Source organism: Vanacampus margaritifer, chromosome 20 (assembly GCF_051991255.1).
Source record: "Vanacampus margaritifer isolate UIUO_Vmar chromosome 20, RoL_Vmar_1.0, whole genome shotgun sequence".
Lineage (NCBI taxonomy): Eukaryota > Metazoa > Chordata > Actinopteri > Syngnathiformes > Syngnathidae > Vanacampus > Vanacampus margaritifer.
This window is the reverse complement of record NC_135451.1, coordinates 9,658,560-9,673,539: the sequence shown is the minus strand read 5'-3', so window position 1 is coordinate 9,673,539 and position 14,980 is coordinate 9,658,560. Positions and strand designations below refer to the sequence as shown.

At 36.2% G+C, this 14,980-nt stretch overlaps 1 protein-coding gene across 1 annotated transcript in view; it reads left to right on the top strand.

Annotated features, from left to right (window-relative positions):
• Positions 1-12,025, top strand: part of snx16 (sorting nexin 16) — a 35,763-nt gene extending 23,738 nt beyond the window's left edge. Inside the window, exons 8-10 of the mRNA XM_077554619.1 lie at positions 7,290-7,360; positions 10,386-10,459; positions 11,148-12,025. Of these exons, the coding sequence (XP_077410745.1) occupies positions 7,290-7,360; positions 10,386-10,459; positions 11,148-11,348 (346 nt within the window). The 3' untranslated portion in view covers positions 11,349-12,025. The remainder of the gene's footprint in view (positions 1-7,289; positions 7,361-10,385; positions 10,460-11,147) is intronic.
• Positions 12,026-14,980: the final 2,955 nt, after the last annotated feature.

The window sequence follows — 14,980 nt, the reverse complement described above, 5'->3', positions numbered from 1 at the left end:
GTCTTTATGTCCATATGTTCACATGAAACTTAAATTTCCAAAACAGTTTAGTCATGGACTTTCATCTTTCCATTGACGTGGTCTTTTATAGCTTACATTTGCTCCACTTTAAAGGCATTGGAACCATAAGGCCAATTCCTTTATTTTGCTGGTTATACAATATGAGACAAGCCTAAACATTCCAGCTTTTATTTCCATGTATATTAGGGTGCATCAAAAAAACAAATTATTTTGATTTTGTATATGGCTGCGAGCCAAAGGTGTTCCAATATATCTAGAAATTACTCATGCAAAATAATTCTGCAATATATGGTCTGCGGTTCGATTCGGAATCGATTTTGGATTTGGGAACAATTTTTGATTCAAAATGATTTGATTGACAATGATTTTTGCTTCACTCTATAGATGTGCAAGGAGTTGTAATGATCTACTCCACTGACTCGCTAATGCTAATTAGCGCGCTACTCGCGCCACTTTTATCACTCAAAAGAACGGCTCCATGCTGAAAAAAAAAAAAAAAACTTTTATTGTAATAACTTGATTGTGACTTTTTTCCTTCTACTCTCTAATGTGGCTTGACAATGTAATAGACCGCGTGGAACCACACTGCCCCTCAGTGGCCAAACCGGGTACAACATGAACAGCGCTCCAAATAAAGGCACACACAAAGGCAAGACAGTATAAAATAATTTAAGTAAAATCGATTTTGGGACATTTAAAATCAATTCTGAATCGTACTAAATGAGAATCGATTTTTTTTTTTGGGCACACCCCTATTTTAGATGTTTCCGCCCACTAGCTGATTCATATGATCCGCTCATCAGGACGCCTGATAACGATCCTGATCTTTTGTATCAGGTGTGTTGGTAGGCAAAAACATGTCAAACCTGCAGGACTCCGGACCGGTGAACCCTGTTTTAGGTCATCTAATATACCCTTTTATTTTTTGTTAGCCACTAAAGACACTTAAGTCACTTGTGTGACACTAAAAATATCACTTTTTTTTTTTTTTATTGCAAAAGTTTGTGTGCTTGGTGGAGCACCTAAATTTCAAAAGATTTCGTCAAAATGTCATTTTTTTGATAACTGGAACAAAATACAATGCCAGCCAAATTCATATTTTCGCATTAAATTTAAATTCCTATTTAAATTTGATGCACCCTAATGTATATACTATACATCTTATTGTCGGGCAGGGGCTCTCGTATTTTCAAACAAATCTGTTAAGATGTTAAAAAAAATGCATGTTCCCCACTTGGCATGGGGTCGATTTACGCAAGGAGCCGGGCGGATGCAGGTTTAGTAGACGCGTGTGAATAAGTAACGGAAAGCAGATGAAACATATTCAGAAGGCGAAGAGAAAAAAAAAAAGGTCAAACAAAGTGTGTTTTGGGTTCTTGTTTTCTGTTTAGAATTTCAATGACTTCCTGTTTTTAATTTGTGTCCACTCGATATCATCTGTATCTTGTCAGTTGGTTGATTATTGCTGAGTGCCTTATTGTGCAATTACTGGCATTCCTTCATTAAAGAATTACAGTGCAAAGTCAAGCAGGTTTATGCAGACAATTAATGAGAGCACTTTAAAAAAAAATAAATAAATAAAAATAGGATGAAATATTTGAAGATCTGACATCTGCGTTATATGAGGCCTAAAGCTACATCACAAAAAGTTTAGTAACCTCTCCAACAGATGGATGTTATGTTTTCCCGGACCCCCCCCCCCCCCCCCCCAAAAAAAAAGGGGTCTTAAACTGTATGGGAATGCGATTCATTTTAAATCGTCAGATTAGGGGAATTTATTGGCTAGCAACTCAGTGAACATTTAAGTAGTAAATCATAATGTGTATCTGTGTGTACTCAGCCAGAAAAGGTCAATATGAAAAGTAGCTTTCAACATGCTTTGCTGTGCTGCTTGTGTAATATTTGCAATCATTGCGATGATGATTTCATGTTTATTTTTTTACAGCCCTATAATCCTCTTAAGGCCGTTTTTTTTCCTCATGTCTGATGCCACATTCATTTTAGAACTATTTTTAAAAACAGTCATTTGACATGGCAACTGTGTAAATCAATTGGAAAATGCCTAATCGGTAAAAAAATAAAGAATTGGGCACCCCTTTATAAAGTTAATTTGATGAAGCACTTCTTGCTTTGGAGTTGCGCGCCTTTAGTGTCGTACCACATTGTACGCTTTGGGCACCATATGGTGGAGTTAAAGCACGATATAAAAAGCAACTCATTCACTGCCATTGACGGCTATAAACGTCAAAAATTAATTTGAACTCTTTCTATATTCTCTTTTGTTAAGAGTATGAAAACATTAAAAAAAATTATCTTTTTTTTTTTGAAGAAAAGATTATAAAAAATCAGGGGCGTCAGGCGATTAAAATTTGTAATTGTAATCGCATGACTTCAATAACTCACAATTAATCACAAATTTTATATCTGTTCGAAATGTACAATAATTTTATTCTAGGTTTTCATACTCTTGTTAACAAAAGTTGGGGAAAAAAATGTTAAACTAATCGAAATCGTTCAAATAAATTTTTGACTATAGCCGTCAATGGCAGTGAATGAGTTAATGAATTTTTTTAACATTCTGAACCGTCGAACAAGAAGTTATCCATCAACTCTTTTGAAAAGACATGAACATTAAGTTCACAATTTAAAACAGATTTATTCTGTAGATTGTCATTCAAACTGTCACTTGAAAAGGGCAGATCTTTGTCCAGCCGCTGCCATCGCATGGTTAGAGAAACTCTTTGGGGGCGGGGGGGCAATACTATAAATAATCAAAAAAAATCGAGCTTAACGTTGTAGTGAACCGAGTTCTCAAGTGTGCCGAGCTGATTCCGGATAACAAATGACGGAAATAAACACAATCAATCCGAGTCAATAAGATTGACTGCAGCCAAGGCCGCATGCCGAGAAGGAAATACCTTGTTCTTCTCCATTGTTGATGTTTGTCCGCTTATGTTGCGCAGTGGAAACGTGGCTTTTTTTTTCTTCTTTTTTTTTATCCACAAAAAGTCAAACACATGGCCAAAATTCATTTGGGCATTTGACTGCACTGAGATCTTGTGAGTTTTGCTGACTTTTCATGTGACTTTCGGGGCATAAAAATTCCTGGCATTTGAAATACCAAGTGAATTGAACTTTAAAGGTTCCATTGTGTTGTACAATTTAAAAACTATATATATATTTTTTTATACTCAATGGTTGATGGCTTTTTACAGTCATATGGATTAGTTATTATTATTATTATTATTATTATTATTACTGTATGCACTGTACCTGTATGAGGGAATACAAAGCAAATTCCAGGGAGCGCCTGAATCCTGAAATTAGTTACAGATCAACGCAGAGAAGAGAAAACGAGGCACACGTACGTAAACAAATGGTTAGGAATGTGACTTTTATATTTTTATTTTATTTTATTTTATTTTTTATTTTTGTTTTTTGGTTAGGAATATGTGACTTGTCTGTGAATTTGAACCTGTAATTGCAGTTGTGTGAAATTAAGTCTTAACTGAGATCTATTGAGTTATGTTGGATGCACGGATTAGCATTAGCATACTTAGCGCGTACTCGGTTACATGGTGAGGGTGGCGGCATATTTGTGGGTGGCGAAATATAAATAAATCAAATAAAATAAAATAATTACAAAATTAATAATAATAATAATTTTTAGATTTGGGACGCAAAGTGTAGCTACAGTAACTCTCACCCGAGTCACCGTAATGGAATCCATACCCGCCGCTGGCAGATGTCGCGACAAAACCACTGGCTTCTTATCAGAAAACTCTTGAGATTTAATACTGAAGTGTAACAGAGCGGTACCGCGTCAATCTATGCAGCAGGTGCGACGAGACTTGGAAGCGGAAGATTGCTTTGTCCTCAACAATTTTTTTTGCGGTTGATACTCGACATCAACAAAGGAAAAACCGTGGGAAAGGGCAGGACATTATTAAGAGTGGAGGCGGTTCAAATGTTGCACCGCAAATGGGTTTGGATTAGCCACACGTTTGATTGACAATATCGCCAAACGGCGTCAACAGACGACCACCAAATTGGACGCAGAGGGAGACAAACCGCTGCCTGGCCACGATCGACGGAACAAAAAAAAAATCAGAGCAACGCTAAAAAAGATTTGTTGATGATTGATGATCATGTCGAAAAGCACCTGGGAAAATGTCTCCTCAAAGCCAAATTCACTCAAATAGACTCTGACCGAACCCCAACAGTCATAAAATACTAAAATGCAATAAGTAAAATACATAAAAAATTATTTAAAAACTGATAAATTTAAATAAATAAATAAAAACAGTCAATACAATACTAGAATGCAATAAGTAAAATAAATACATAAAAAATTATTTAAAAACAAATAAATTTAAATACATTTAAAAAACAGACAAATACTAAAATGCAATAAGTAAAATAAATACATTAAAAAAATAATTTAAAAACAAATACATTAAAAAAAAACTGTCAATGAAATACTAAAATGTAATAGGTAAAATAAAAACATAATTTTTTTTAAACAGATTTTAAAAAAAACTCAGTTAAATACTAAAATGCAATAAGTAAAATACATTTAAAAAATAATTTAAAAACTGATAAATTTAAATAAATAAATAAAAACAGTCAATACAATACTAAAATGCAATAAGTAAAATAAATACATAAAAAATAATTTAAAAACAAATACATTCAAATAAATAAAAAACACAGTCAATAAAATACTAAAATGCAATAAGTAAAATAAATACATTCAAAAAATAATTTAAAAACAAATACATTTAAAAAAAACTGTCAATGAAATACTAAAATGTAATAAGTAAAATAAAAACATAATTTTTTTTAAATAGATTTTTTTTAACTCAGTTAAATACTAAAATGCAATAAGTAAAATAAATGCATAAAAAACAATTTAAAAACAAATTTAAATAATAAAAAAAACTGTCAAAATACTAAAATGCAATAAGTAAAATAAATACTTAAAAAAATAGTTTAAAAACAGATTAATTTAAATAAATAAATAAATAATATGAGAAGACCCCCGAGGACCACACAATTCACTCTGAACTAAATGCCAAGGAATAAAAATGGGTTTTAAGACGAGACTTAACACACTCCACTGTGGGAGCAGTTGGAACGTGGAGAGGCAGATTGTTCCACAGCTTAGGGCCAACCACAGAGAGGGCCCTACAAGAAGATGCATGACGCAATGTAGTATACAACCACAACACACAAACACATTGAAAGAGGAACGAAAAAGTCTCAAATCATTTTTCTCCTTTTCTAGAAACTGGAAGCTTGGAAGCTGTTAGACCAAGTTGTCGCCACCCTCTGTTAATGAAAGGAAAGCCCACTATTGCCATTTAAATTACTTGAAGCAGACAAAAGTATTCATCAATATTCCACAATGACTCAAAATTAACCAATAAAAATCAGATGCGGATTCAAAAGAATAATTAAAAAAAAAATAAAAAATGAACCAGGCCTGGAAAAAAATGATATCCATGACATATTTTTGTTGCACAACCCTTTCAGGCAATCACTGCAATCAAACCATTTCTGTAGCCGCCACTAAAACTTCAGCTCCTGTCATCGTGTATTCTGGCCCAGTAGTTGTCTCAGGTTTGACGGGTATCTTCTCCAGATGGCATGTTTCAGCTCCTTCAATGGAGTTTGAATCATGGCTCGTGGAAAGCCACTTCAGAATAGTCCGATATTTTGCTGTTGGCCATTCTGCGGGGTCAATATTATGTTGGACGACCCGTGACCACTCTTTCGAACACTAGGCAGCCTATTGCTCTCCAGGATGCATTGATAGTAAGGGTGGGAATCTTTGAATGTCTCACACTTTGATTCGATTCAGATTTTTGGGTCTGCGATTCGATTCAGAATCAATTTTCGATTACGGCCTATTCTTGATTCAAAATGATTTGACAATGATTTTTGCTTCAATCTATAGATGTGCAAGGAATTGTAATGATCTACTCCAGTTTGACTCGCTAATGCTAATTAGCACGCTACTCGCGGCGCTTTTGTCGCTCAAAAGAACGGCTCCACACTGCAAAAAAACAACTTTTATCGGAATAACTTGATCGTGACTTTTTCCTTCTACTCTCTAATGTGGCTACAACTTAACAGTGTATTGGACCGCGTGGAACCACACTGCCCCTCAGTGGCCAAACCGGGTACAACATGAACAGCACTGCAAATAAAGGCACACACAGACAAAGGCAAGAAAGTATCCCCCAAAAAATTTTTGATCGATTTTGAATGGATTTTTTGCCACACCCCTAATTGATAGTCTTGATTTCATTTTGCAGATTGAAGACGTGACACGTAGCAAAGCAGCCCCCCCCCCCCCCCCCCCCGGACATAACCGAGCCTCCTCCATGTTTCACACAAAGGACAATGTTCTTTCCTTGATTTGCTTCGTTTTGGCGTCGACTCGATGCGCCTTGCCAAGAATGGTCTCATTTGTCCAAATTTCCCAGAAGCTTTGGGGCTTGGCAAATACGCACTGTAGAAAATTCCGGTCTTAACTGGTTTTTAATTACTGTACTTGCTTTCAACCGTGCTGTCCCAGTTGGTCATCTCGCATGAATTCGACTTTGGCAGAAAATATGATAGATAGTGCAATCTAACACTGCTGTTCACCTTTAATGACTCTTTGGAGGTTATTCTGATCTATTACCGTTTGTATCAGCTTTCTCGTCAGTTTGTCATCGTGTCACGAGTGCAGCTATTGTCACTGGAACATCAAGATGCTTGGAGATGCATGTCTATAATTTCCGTTCTATTCTCCTGAGGCAACTCTCTACTTTGCTTCTTTTTTTTTTTTTGGTCCAATTTTTTTCAATCTTTTTAATGTCGTCAATTTCAAATTATTTATTGACCTCGGGGGAGTTTTTTTTCAACCAACCAACAATTTTGTCATGTGCAGAGTTAAAAGTTGAAACTTATTGGAGGGTCAAAACGGAAGATCTAATAGGTCAATGATACTAACGCGCGGGTAAGAGGCGGGAAGACAAAAGGGGGGCGGGTACACTGCATGCGTTTGCCTGCTTCTCAAATAAGTCAAGAGTGCAGGGAGACACACAGACAAAGCAAGACTGAACCTCATGATACCCCTTTGGCTTTAATGGTTTTTTTTTGTTTTTTTTTAATCCTCTTAAGTGGTTCCCTGTGACAACAAAGCCAAGGAAGCTGGTTGCAGTCAGGATGAAGCTGTCAGTGTTGTGTTTATGTGTTCTTCATCTGTCACTTGTCAGCGGAGGACTTCTCACCAGCAGTGATCTCCAACGTGGCAGCAACGATTTCTCAAAGATCTCCAGGAGGGCAGGTGAGAGCACCCCCCCCCCCCCCCGCTTGATAGAGTGAATTGTTATTAATACAAATAAACCAAATGTAGCTAAGAATTAAATATTGGGTTTTCTTAAGTAGACAAATATGGCCTTAGAGAACATTTAAGTAATTTACTGCCATTGACGCCAGAAACGTCAAAAATTCATTTGAACTATTTCTATTAGTTTAAAAAAAAATCCCCACTTTTGTCATCGAGAGTATGAAAACCTAGACAATTATTATTATTTTTTTTTTAAGAAAAGATTATTAAAAATTAGGGGCGTCAGGCGATTACATTTTTTTATTGTAATTAATCGCATGACTTCAATAGTTAACTCACTATTTATTAATCACAAAATGTTATATCTGTTCTAAATGGCCAATCATTTTTTTCTAGGTTTTCATACTCTTGTTAACAAAAGTGTGTGTGTGGGGGGGGGGGATGTTAAACTCATAGAAATAGTTCAAATGAATTTTTGACATCTATAGCCGTCAATGGCAGTGAATGAGTTAACTGGTCACCCTGCAATTCTAGAATCAAAACCTCGGAGGAGTTGTTATTAAAAGCCTCAAAACTATGTAACCCATCATTTCTCTTGAAATATTACATATATCTTTAATGTAATCTTTGTAAAACATGATGGGTGTCGGACAGGAAAGTCAACCCACTAATGAAAACAAGATCAAATTTACACGTGAAAGACACTTTATTTTTTTTAATGTTTTTGAGGTGAAACTGAATGCAGACATCCCAAAATCGTACGTGTAAGTGTTTTTCACGTAGCGGCGACGATATAATGTCTTATTTTGCGAAGCTGATCAAAGACATTGATCGATCATGCAAATTAACTCATTCACTATCATTGACGGCTTAAAACGTCAAAAATACTTTTGAACTATTTCTATTAGTTTAACTTCTTTTTTTCCTCTTTTGTTAACAAGAGTATGAAAACCTAGAAATTTTTTTCATTGTACATTTAGAACAGATCAAATTTGTGATTAATCGTGAGTTAACTAGTAAAGTCATGCGATTAATTTACGGTTAAAATTTTAATCACCTGACCCCCCAAATTTTTAATAATCTTTTCTTCTTTTATTTTTTAATTCATTCGCTACCATTGATGGCTATAAACGTCGAAAATTAATTTAAACTCATTTCTATTAGTTTAAAAAAAAAAATCCACTTTTGTTAACAAGAGCATGAAAACCTAGAAATTTTTTTCATTGTATATTTAGAACAGATACAACATTTTTTAATTAATCGTGAGTTAACTAGTGAAGTCATACGATTAATTATAATTTAAAAAATGAATTGCCTGTTGCCCCTAATATATATATTTTTGGGGGGAATTTATGGCAGTGAATGAGTTAAGACATTACAGCCAATCACCAATTTTGCATAAAATTTAAAATATCGCCCGATCCAGCCAATCAGATTGGTTTAAAGTCTACTCTTTAATGATATCTGCATTTTGCTTTTATATAATAGTACTACTGATCACTGTACAGGACAGATTTCATGATTTCTCCTGTTGAGTGGCTTGGGCACAAAGAATAGCGGATCGGTATGCATTTTAATTCCAGAACCGTTTTTCTGCTCCAGCAACATAACTGCTTGCGGAGGAGTTCATTATGCATGCCTGCACGTCAATGTACTTGTGATTATTTGCACATGTGTAAAATCTTTACCTGACACGGCAAAGGATTATCGTCCATCCATATAGGCTTCATGTTGACTGTAGCGCAGATGTTCACATTTGCTTTGGATGATCCGTCCAATGTCGGACTGTTGTACGTTTCTTTAGCATTTTATGGGTAAAAACGGATTTGCGCATTAAAGGCTTGCGTGCGGTTTGGCGCTAACGCAACCACTTTATTGGGTTCGCCATTGTTAAACTAATGCATGCAGCCTTCCGCAATAAACATTGTACAGTGATGATTTATAAAGCAGGGCGCTGTACAGCTGGTGTGGATTTAAATTAGGCTTATTTTGCCAACTTCCATTGCTAAAGGTGATTTAATTTTTCCTATGTCGATTTTTTTATTGATTGCAAATCCTTTGTACTGCCGTGCCAGCATGCTGTATTGGTTTATTGTTTACTTCACAGTTATGAGGATGAGGGTTCGAATCCAGCCTTCCCATGTTGAGTTTGAATGCTTTCACCGTGTACTTTGGTTTATTCCCACAAAGTTTTCTGGAAATCGGGAATAGTTTTGGTAATCATGCAAACCCGTGTGCGCGCCAGTGATTATTTGTGTCTAAACACGTCTCCCGCAAATGTTAACAGTTTTGCACTGCCGCAGGTCTGCACCATCTGGTTGCTCTTGTTTTGACTGACACGGTCGTTAGAATGAACCTTTTGCCATCTGTTCGACCCTTCCAAGGAGAGTGAGCGTTTATACTGTAATCCCAATGACGCCCTCTAGCGACCACAGATGGAATTGACTGTAATCCCAATGACGCCCTCTAGCGACCACAGATGGAATTGACTGAAGTGAAAGCATGCCTGGAGCCAAAAGTACAACACAAGGGATTCAGTTAATGAATTCGTATTACAAGAAAGTATATCAGATTGATTATATTTAAATGGTTTGATTTTGTAGGGCAGGCTTAAACCAAAAGACATGAGCTACTTTCACTGTGGGGGCATTTCAAGAAGCAGGTGAATTAGTGAAATGTGATGTGGATTACTAAAAAAAAAAAAACATTCACACAAATGTTCAGGAACTATGCGTATGATTTAGTGAGTCTTGAATTAATCTAAGAGCAGTTGGAGGAAACCAGATACAACAGAAAATCACCACATTTTTTGTTCATCCGTTCACGCCAACAATGTTTAGTGGCAGGCTGAACAATGCAATGCTTTTAATTAAAGCGGATGACGCATGTTGCATAATTAACCTGTATATATATATATATGTTGTGCTCATAAATTCACATGCCCGTAAGTTAAAAATTGCATTTTGATGAAAGTGCATTTCTAGATACAGATCAATTAACCATGTTGGTTTTCTCTCACTAGGCAACATCCCAAACAGATATCGAACACTGTTTGCAAGAAGAGGGCAGTACGAACAGCAGAAGCTTCTCATGATGGCAAGTTGGGATTCATCATCATTATAAGCGGTTCAGGAAATGGATGGATGGATTATTGTTATTATTTTATTGTCACCATTATTTTATTTTCATTGTTATCCATTCATTGTTGCCGGTTGACCTCCAACTTGTTCATATTTAGAAAAATCGATATTAGTAGAATATAATATTATTAGTAGTTTCCCTCACCCACATACAAAATAAAAAATTAATAACAAAAAATATATATATATATAAATACATAATTAAAAAAAAGAGAGCGCAATGATGATGACATGTCAAATCGGTAAAATTACCGAATGAACAATACTGAGCTCTAGAGAAAAAGAAGAAGAAAAAAAAGTAGTTTCCCTCAAAGGGCCGTTATGACTTTAAAACCAAAGCGCTATATAAATAAAGATGACTTGACTATAAATGACAGATAAATACTTTCAAAATGTAAAAATCAAGACTATTGTTCAATATTTATTTTTAAAGGTTTGAAAACAAAATATAAGCTCATAAAAAGGAAAACCGCACATGATTGGCGGTAGTGGGCCTCATAAAATGATGTGGCGGGCCAAATTTGGCCCCAGGGCCTTGCGTTTGACACCCGTGCTATACGGAGAGATCCTATTTTTGACTTTCTAAAAGTGAATTGTTGATGCCTACTTTTCACCAATGTTTTTTTTATTTTATTTTTTTTCAGAGGCCGAAAGTCATTCCTGCTTCGAAGGTATCCCCAACCAAGGCGGCACCGAAACCTGCTTCCACCGCATGTTCTCAACTGGGACAAAGCTGTCTGCCCCATCAGGGCTGCTGTGACCCGTGTTCCACGTGCCACTGCCACTTCTTCAAAGCCATCTGCTTCTGCCGAAGGATAAATACGCACTGTAGCAAAAATACATAAAATATTGTATGCATGCTTTATATAGATTTAGCAAAATCGGACATATGCAGAAACAACTTGGAGTTGATTCGATATGCTAGCGTTGTGTTAATGCAGACAGTTTACTTTTATAATTCACTATGAAGGACTTTACATAACCTTTTTTTGAAAGTCAAAAGTTTGCACAGCATTCGATGGATTTTCAATACTGTCATCAGTATTTTTGGGTGTGTGTGTGTGTGCTTTTGTTAAGATTGATTATTTTTCTGATATTGTATACAGCGGCGCCATAAAGGGGAGAAAAGTGATGGTGATTCTAAAGGCCTTTGACATAAAATAGAATTTTCAATGCAGTATTTAAGTGGACTCCAATCCCCTGGCGGCACAACTGTTTGTATACTATCTTGCTCATGTAGATATCAGTCTGCTCTTAGTGTTTTCAGATTCATTATGTCATTTTATTGTTTCCTTTCTATCAGTCTTAAATGTATTATCTATTTGTGACACCGTGAATACACTGTCACTGCAGCTTTTATGTTTGTGTATGTATACACACATATGCACAGTATTATATTTCAGACTACAGGGGGCTTATACAAAGTACTAGGACACCCAAAAAATGCTGTACTTTCCGTAGCGTCTATGAATGAAACTGCTGAGATTGTATTGTTTATGTAAGCGATTTAAATACAGCTATGAAAAAAGGTACTATATTGTGTGTGTTTTTTCCTCTGTTGTTGTAGAACAAAATGTAATGAAATGTATTGCTGGCATCGGGCCGAAACCAGCGTGAAATTTGGGTCTGTTTAATTGAACAATAAATCGATACACTATAAGCGAAGTGCGCATTACGTTTGCGCATGCGTGAAGAAGAAAGGGGAAAAAAGCGAGGCTACCAACTAACCGTCATTTGAATGGCGGAGATTAGAGTGAGTGGTGAGTCAACCCCCGAAGTCAGTAAACCACATGCTATGCATGTTTAAAATACATTAAATAAAAAAACAGGAACTTTCCAGCGGTTGAAATTCCAATTCATTTTCAATGACCGTATGGTAGTTTAGCTTACCCACAATGCACCACGCCGCTACCCATAATGCACCTTCGCTTATACTTGCCGGAAGCCATGACTTCATCTGTTGTATGTATGGCAACAGGTGGATGCACAGGATTAAAGCAAGGTATATTATATTCATACATTTTTGGGACAAATTAAGTGAAATTGGATAACATTCTGCAATGGTGACACCTGTGAATATCACTCGTGGCAACATATCTCGACAATGACAACACTGGAAAAGATTTACTGTACTTGACAGGTGATGAAGAGAAAATGTATTACAACAAGCAGAATAACAAAGAACAGGTGGGAAACACATGAAGCCAACCAAGGAACAAAACATTCTAGAAAGGAAAAGGAATCATGCGCGCCAGACATAAATTTAACATTTTGCTTGAAGTGAATTGAACTGAGCAGAAACTAATAACTTACAAGGTAGGTGGTTAGCGTGCCTGCCGTTTTTAAGGTTCGGAGTGGAAAAGCAAAATAGAAAATGGATGGATGGATGGATGAACTGAACAAAACGATCCAAAATTTATACAGTGACCCGCCTCGTATTTGTTATTCAGCATATGTGAATTTGCATATTTTGAGGGGGAAACTATCCGCTTTTATGCACTTAAAACATTTGCTGTTTTGTGCTCACGCTACGGCAATAAAAGTATAGCTTAGTCGCCATCTAGTGGAATCGCTAGTTACAACAGAGTTCATTCCCCAAGTACTTTTCTTTTTTCTTCTCTAAACATCCGTTGTTGAGGCTGGTCCTCTTTTTTTTTTGAGTGCTACAAAAAGCAAAATACACATTCGTATTCATTCTTTTGCATAACAAGGATTTCAGCCAAGTCACGCAATACCAAGACATGACCCCAATGTATCAAGCAGGTTTTGTGCAGACCATGAGAAATGAGGTAATTTATTATTCCGTCCCTCGCCTTTCATGTGAGGTTGTCTGAAAACTGGCAGTATATGAACCCACTCATGAATCTTAATCACGGCTGAGGTCATCAGGCAGCTCACAATATATAAACATTTTACGGTGAAGTTATACTTAATGTACTTTATCCATTTGCTAAATTGCATGCTTCTATTGTTTCAATATTTCTTTAGGCCCTGACTCCAAATAAATGAAAAATTATTTTTGGCAGGACCAATTAATGAGCCCATCCATCCTGATTTTTTTTTTTTTCCTAGCAACAGATATTCCACCTCAAGTCAGTTTGATGGCAGTTATTTTGGGTCCACATTTAACACTGTAATAGATCTTAATTTTCTACGCCCTCTACATTTTATAAACATCGCTTATGATGGTTGCATCTTCTTGGGATTTACATACGGAAAATCTGAAAAACTCATCATCCAAATATGTCTGAACCTAAACATACGTGGTTATCCCCATATGTGGATCTCTGGAAACAAACATATGTGACACGAATATACTAACTGAGTGTAAAATACTTGACACCATAAACACATGCGAATGTTTTGGAGGTGCGAGTTTAAGTGTGAAAAAAAAATCTTATGGCGAGGTGTCGTACATTTCACCTGCCACCATCTCCAAATAATACTAAATAATAATGAACAGCCGCGTTTTTGAAAGGATCCGTACACGGTTCCAGGAAGGTGATCATTCAAATTCTTGCACAACCAAACATTCACATTTGGAATGGCTATTCATGCTACTTTCCTCAAGAGTCATTCTGAGAACTCATCATTTTCCACTGAAACTGCTTCCTTTTAGCGATGTCAGCAGAAAATGTCCAGCTTTTCTTATATCACTCATATGCTGATGACCTCCAGATTTATTTTCTCTTTCATAGCACAATAACATAAACAGCATTTTGGAAAACCTGAAAAATATTTATCCAATGATTGTGGTTGTATTCATAAATCGAAAACTGGGGAAACAAAATGTACCCAGATGCTTTGATGTTTACACTGACAAGTAGCTGCAAGTGGGTCTGGGTAGTGCATTGACACGTGCACGCGCGCACACACACTGTTTACTTGTAGTGAGCACGGGAAAAATCCATTAGTTTATGCAGTCTAGTGCATGGTGCATAAACATACTCTTCTTGAGTGCTACGTGTTGTCTGTCCCCTTATTAGGCAGGCATTCCATGAAGATGTTTGAGTGTTTATTCAATATCTTTTGTGTCCAGGTTAAGGTCACACTTGTCCTCACAAGTAGGACAAATCTGGAGAACTAGTAGGGTGTCAACATATTACGAGTGAAAGAAAAACTGTAGTAGTTGACAACTGAAGATGACTCGTAACGTTGTAAAACACTACTAGTTGACATTTAGAACTTTACTCGTAGTACTAGTAGCGCACAGATGCAACTTTACTAATGCAGCTCAGTAGTTAACTAGTAAGGCTTAACTGCATACTAGTGGGACGAGTGGCAGTAATAGTGGTGGGGGGCAGGGAGACACAGTTTTTTGTTTAGTTTTTTACTAATACACCCTTGTCATTCTACTGCTTAGTCCTAGTAAGATAACTCTAGTTAGTAGTAGTAGAAAAAAGTGACTTCAGTGAAGTGACCATATTATGTACACATTTTGTTGTTGTTGTTTTAAACAGAAGAAAATGTTCAAAGC